Source organism: Patiria miniata, unplaced genomic scaffold (assembly GCF_015706575.1).
Source record: "Patiria miniata isolate m_02_andy unplaced genomic scaffold, ASM1570657v1 HiC_scaffold_3, whole genome shotgun sequence".
Classification (NCBI taxonomy): domain Eukaryota; kingdom Metazoa; phylum Echinodermata; class Asteroidea; order Valvatida; family Asterinidae; genus Patiria; species Patiria miniata.
In genome coordinates this window covers 39,696,298-39,702,401 of record NW_024037069.1, presented here as the reverse complement: position 1 = coordinate 39,702,401, position 6,104 = coordinate 39,696,298, and the positions used below count along the sequence as shown (strand labels likewise).

General features: G+C 40.6%; 1 protein-coding gene across 1 annotated transcript; it reads right to left on the bottom strand.

The window, feature by feature from the left end:
- Window positions 1-1,831: 1,831 nt before the first annotated feature.
- Window positions 1,832-3,175, bottom strand: LOC119738732 (perlucin-like protein). Its single transcript, XM_038213665.1, has one exon. It carries the CDS (start codon window positions 3,104-3,106, stop codon window positions 2,375-2,377), a length of 732 nt encoding a protein of 243 aa, XP_038069593.1. The 5' UTR covers window positions 3,107-3,175; the 3' UTR covers window positions 1,832-2,374.
- Between the last annotated feature and the right edge of the window lie 2,929 nt (window positions 3,176-6,104).

Here is a 6,104-nt window from a genome sequence, read left to right as displayed (position 1 = left end):
TGCCCCTTTCTTACATCAGGAGGATTTTTCATTTTTTGCACAACCACGGCTTAAACGTGTGACAATGTGCCGGCACATACAAAATAATGCACAATGTTTTTCATGCAAAAGGGAAATTAAAAAAAGACAAAATTCATAAAACTCATTCCGTGGGATCAGATGACAATCACGAAACCGTTATTAAACAAAATAATGGGTCTTAAATTATAAACGTCTCGTAAATGTAAAAGAGACAATTTTTTATATGACCGTACCGGTACATTACTGAATAAAATGTATGTGAATATGACACATTATCATGTCAACGATTTTCCAATTGATTTTCTGTTGGCATTGGCTGATTGAAAGCGCCGCCACTACAACCTTGGAAAAGAAATGAATGAACCGTCACCATGACAATCAATTGCCTATGATCATAGCAAGCATGGGCCCGAAATGTCATAAAAGCTTACATCAAGTCTCTTTGGTTTCATGTTGTATCATTGTTATTTTCCCCTATTGCGAACACCCTTTTCAAAACTCTCTAACGAGCAATAGGCGTCAGCTGAAAACAACAAACGACAACCTCTCTTCCTCTCACCAAGAGCAGACGACACAAAGAACAGTAGGGCGCCACCACGCGGCATCTTTGGTGAGGAGAACAGTTTTGTGAAAAGCCTGGTTACATTTTGTCCCCAACTTCTAAATCTTGATGGTTTGGCATTATTTCTAAAAAAAAAAACCGTTAAGCATTTTATGTACTATTGACCTAAAAATAGAGAATCGCCCAATTTAGGCAGTGCTTCTCTTTTATAAACGCCCTTGTTTGTTTTGATGCATATGCTGTGGAAACTAAAAATTGTAATTAAAATAATAATAGGAATTAAAAGGTTAGTACATTACTGTGTTGTTCTTATTATTAACTAAATACTTCTGTGACTGTTTAAAATAGTTTTTACATCAAGACTGAAAAGGTACACATTACCACGCGCAAGACATCGAATATTGTTCTCCAGCGAGTTTCATGATTTTGGCGTTAAGAATGTTTTCGATAGAAATCCGCGTGCGAGAATGTTCGGAATACAATCTAAACCCACGGAGAAAAGATAGACTTTGCTAATATCTGTTCTGCTGACGTTCGACTGAGTGCAAGTTTATGTTCAGCTCCTATATAGTTCCATAAAGATTACAGTACGTAAAGAAAGTGACCAAAAAGTCATTCGTCTGCATACTTGACAATTCAGATATACATATAATCATTTATATTGACTGTCCTGAAATAAAGGAATTGATATTTTACATAATTTTAGTTGATTTCCTTTACAAGTCGAAGAAGTACTGGTAACAGTTTGGAACAAATTTCTATTCTCTCTATGCATCGGAAATTCTGATGATTTGAATGACGAGTTCCCGCGTTTAATGGTAAGATTTCTATTTTAACACCACAAAAATTGTGCTGATGATTTTACTTGACGTGTATTCTACTTGAGCTGTTTACTCTTCTCTATAAGCTGAATTTTAGCACAGACACAAAGCTAGCAACAATTAACAAAGCTCTAAGATGAGAATTTGTCTATTAGTAGGACTATTGGTAGATTTACTGATGTCATACAATGTTTAACAAAATGTCGTTACAGTAGAACGCTGATGTAACAAATTTTATCGCGGGATCCACAGAAAGTGTTTGTAAACGATCGTTCGGTATAGTGATTTTGAACCGCGCGGTACCCTCTTTTGATCAACAGTGAACTGGCATTTCTCACATCTCGCGGCTACACGAGGAGTTGTCACAAAACTTTAGCAACGGGTGGATTCCCTTATATTCCTTGGGGAAATAATAGCCATCTTTCGCTCTTCAACATTCAAACATAATGTAATTATGGGTCGTTTGATGTTCGGGAACTAAAAGTGACCCACATAGCATTTAATACATCCGGTAGATTTTTGTTAACCTGTTGACTTTTTTTCAACAACAATGGTCGGAACGTTTTGTACATCAAAACCGGAAGTCAGGGATGTTTGGTAAAGCCGATTGTTCGGTATAGCGGTGTTTGGTATAGCGGCGTTCCACTGTATCCGTACCCGTACAAGCTCTGTAGTCATGTTAGCTCACGGAGATGACCAGAACAGTTCTAATGATGCTCAATGCCTGTGATATTGAAGCACGTGAGAAGTCACATGACGGTGTGGTGTACAATCATGTATAAAGTGCAATGTGAAACTGATATGACTGAAGTTGCAGTCATTATTTATAAAACGTCAAATTGTGCAGTGCCCGAACCGAACAAACTAACAGCTTTAGTATATCAACCAAAATTGTGACGAGGTGTTTGAAAAATAGCATTGGCATCTACTTTCCAACTCAAAGTTTCAAAAGCAAAGTTTCCATCATTTATTACAAGTCAAAATAGTAACAGTTATCGGTTGCCTTGAAGTCGTTGCCGTCAGCCGCATGACGAGTGACGTCATTGAGTTGACACATCTTTTCCCTCTTGCTGCTCTGCCAGAGATTAAAGGAGCGGCATCGGGGATCGGCCAGGCACGCCCAGCCACAGGCAAGCACGCCATCTACCGTCAGATTCTTGATGTCGTGATGGAGGAGGCATTGTTGGGGGACACGCCCATCAGGACCGGTGATGGTGTGGTAGGCTGGTACCGCAGAGACCGTCATCTCGCAGGCTGCATATTTGCGGTTGTTGCTACCGCAAGGAACATCGTCGCCCCAAGAGCCCCCGGCACCGTATACCGTCATCCGGGCGCAGTTGCGCTGGGTGTCGTTGTGCGGATTGCCACCATTCCAACTGCTGAAAGTCATAGGTTGACCTCCGCAAAGCCAGATACCCTCTTGGGCTGCATCCGTGCAGCCAATCCACAAACCGCCAGTCTGTATCCCAAGTGACTGCCAGATGACGTCGTTTTCTTTCCGCGAGTTGGGTACGAAGAGGCTGCTTCCCGGCTGGTTGCAAGCCTCCGATGCCTCAAACCAATTCATCTTGTCTGGCAGTAAGATGTAACACGATTGCTGCCATTTCAGCCAGCCGGGCGGGCATTGGGCGCAGTGGATGGCGCGAGAACTTATCAGGATCACTGATAAAAGGCAAAATACCTGTCGGGGCATAATTTCCATGTCGGTCGTCCTAATATTAAAGTAAAGATGTTAATCTGGTTTCGAAATTATAGACAACGGATGTGTCCCATGGCGGTCTGCAAAATGGCAGGATACACTGTTACAAGTCAAAGAAGCACAACAGTACTGACGTAGGACGAGCGTCTGAACAGCCTTATAACGACCCTCTACAGTCGATTCATTAATGCCATCATGCCTGCCTGCATGGCCGCGATTATTTTTTTCTGCAACAAAGTATAGTTAAATAGTTAATGACCATAATGCGCATGCGTCAGTCGGCAACGGAACATTTCTCGGACTTTCCTTTGTTATCTGTTAATCCTTCAGAGCCACGAATCAAAACAAGGTGAAGTTTACGTCATCGATCAGCAGGACTTGATTATAAACACAATTTAGGAAAGAAAATTCACTTCTAGAGGAAAAAAGGAAAAAAGTTGTTTTTTTTAAATCCCGGAGTAGAACCGCCAACCCTGCACCATCATGACCAGTGACCTAGCGAAGCAGGCCATAGACTGCCACGATCTCCGACACAAATCCAAAATTCAAGTATAAACTATCGTGTACGTTATTTGAAATCACAATCGTTTAACTCATTCACGCGATGTGTTTCACGCATGCGTATCAAGGGAAATGACTTAACTAGCCTGCAGAAGAAAAAAAGCGCTGCTCATATCCGCTGATTGAGCGAATGTCGACATAACCTTGCCCGGTAATAATTATTGACGATAGCTAATTAAAAAGAGAGACCTTCCCCCCGCATTGTCTTGCCTCTGCAGCGTTGGTAGTGCGTGATGAGGAATGGAATATTGATTGTGCCATGAGGCCTATGTCCTGACAAAATAATTGTTCCTCAACCTGCCTTGAACTGTGGGCCGGTTTTGTTTTTACAAGGTGAATTTGGGCAGAATAGTCACGGGAAACCACTTTCAAAGTTTGTCGGGCAGTGTTATTGATACTTCTCGCCAGTGGGGGATGTGGTCGCCTTACCAGCCAGGGGCAGAATGCTCTTGGTCGTCGTGGTTGAAAAAAAATCGATATGTGCATCTAATTTAACCGCGATATGGATATTAAAAAAAAACTGTCCAGATCATCGCTTGCTGGCATGGCCCTATGACATTTTACATTGGCCTATACGGTTACACGTGTACGATTGTAGGGGTTTCCGATTTTTTGCTCAGTGATCGTTGATTGTAACCCTGATGATATCCAAAGAATTGAAGGACCGAGCAAAAGCAAGTCAATAATTTTGTGAAATGAGTTTTTAAGTTGAGGGTACCGCAATTGTCATTGTTAATGTACATCTCATTATGCGCATATAATTGTCTTAACACCTGAAATTTCCACAACTGATACCTCCTTAAAATTAAACAAAATCTGATCAGAAAATTATGACGGGAATAAGAGCAGTCTAGCATGTACGCTTTTGACAAAATAAATCACCTTAAAATTTACGCGGCTAATGGGTGATCATTCGTTTTTTTAAAGGGGTTCTACTTCTAAACCACCACAAAGCCATGTACACACAGCTTAATGGTTACCAACTGTTGAACGGTCTTAAATTATAAACGTACAACGTTATATAACGCATGCGTTAAAAAAAATATGAAATCACTGACTATGTGAATATGGCACATTATTATGTCAACGATTTTTAAATTGATTTTTCTGTTGGCACTGGCTGATTGAAAGTGCCGCCACTCTATTAAACAACCGTGAAAAAAAAATGAATGAGTCGTCACCATGACAATAAATTGTCTACGTTCAAGCAAAGCATAGGCTCGAAATCAATGTCATAAAAGCTTGGTAACCGACGAAAAATAGTTTGGGGGAAAAATAAGATGCCACTTTTAGCATTCGTTATTAATGGCACGAAGGGCAATTCGTTAAATTTGGACGTACTTGTCAGACACTGTTTAAGGCAAAAAAAAAGTCTCCGGTTTCTGATATGCGCGCGCGTCGCCGTAGCCATGCGCATCGGCAAAATGAAAAAGTTTTTTTTTCAATGAAAGATGATGTCTCAAAACCGCCTAACTCACTGGTTTGACTCGAATCCTGCTGCTGCACAATTTTAACGTGTTTTTAGATGGGGTTATGATCGAGAATAAGCTTTATGTGGCCTCTTTGGTCTCCCATAATATTTGCACTAAGTTTAGTCGGGCACCATTTGCAGTCATCAGCCGACATTTGAAGCCAAAAAACAGGTTAAAAAAAAGCCGCGTCGCCGCACCAATTTTTGGGCAAGCTCCATACCAGAAACCGGAGACCTTTTTTTAGGCCTAATGATCTTCTGTTGGTAGTGTGAAATTGTGAATGTGATAAATTACTATTGTGTGACATCTAATGAAAAAAAAACAATTACAGGCCAAAAAAAAATGTACTTCATGTGGTCGGACGTACAAAAAGAGCTGGAATTGACGGAATTGCCCTAAATGAACATTCATATCAATTAGTCAAACATAAGCATATTTATAGGCTACAAACATTTAAAACTTCTATGTTACTTGCAAGATGACTTCCACACTTGTTGGTTTCCGATGAGTGAAATCTCTCTCTATCCTACTGAAACTATTGAAACAAGACGATTCAAAGTGAAATTCATTCCATCGGAAAGGCTGAGTTCTGCCGGAGGTGATTCTTTTCAAAGTTGGCCTTCTTCAATCCAAAATGTATACCACTTTTCACTCTGAATCATCCAGTCCCTTGTTTCACTCTTCAAGAAGGGAGCGACAGGCTGAGATTGTTAAACAATTAAGATTATTATTAAACATTTGTCAAACAATTCTCCATTTTAAAGCCGACGTTCAGATGGTGACAGCCCGCTTGTCCAAAAATGTGTTAGTCCGAAGGTTCGTTAGTCCGAAGATTCGTTAGTCCGAAGATTCGTTAGTCCGAAGGTTCAATAGTCCAAAGGCTTGATAGTCCGAATGGACGATGAGGTTCGATAGTACGAATTGACAGCATATCGAACCTTGTGTGCTTTGAACCTTCGGACCATTGA

Excerpts from the sequence above, each read along its gene's own strand:
- LOC119738732 (XM_038213665.1), bottom strand. The coding sequence starts at position 3,106 with ATGGAAATTATGCCCCGACAGGTATTTTGCCTTTTATCAGTGATCCTG.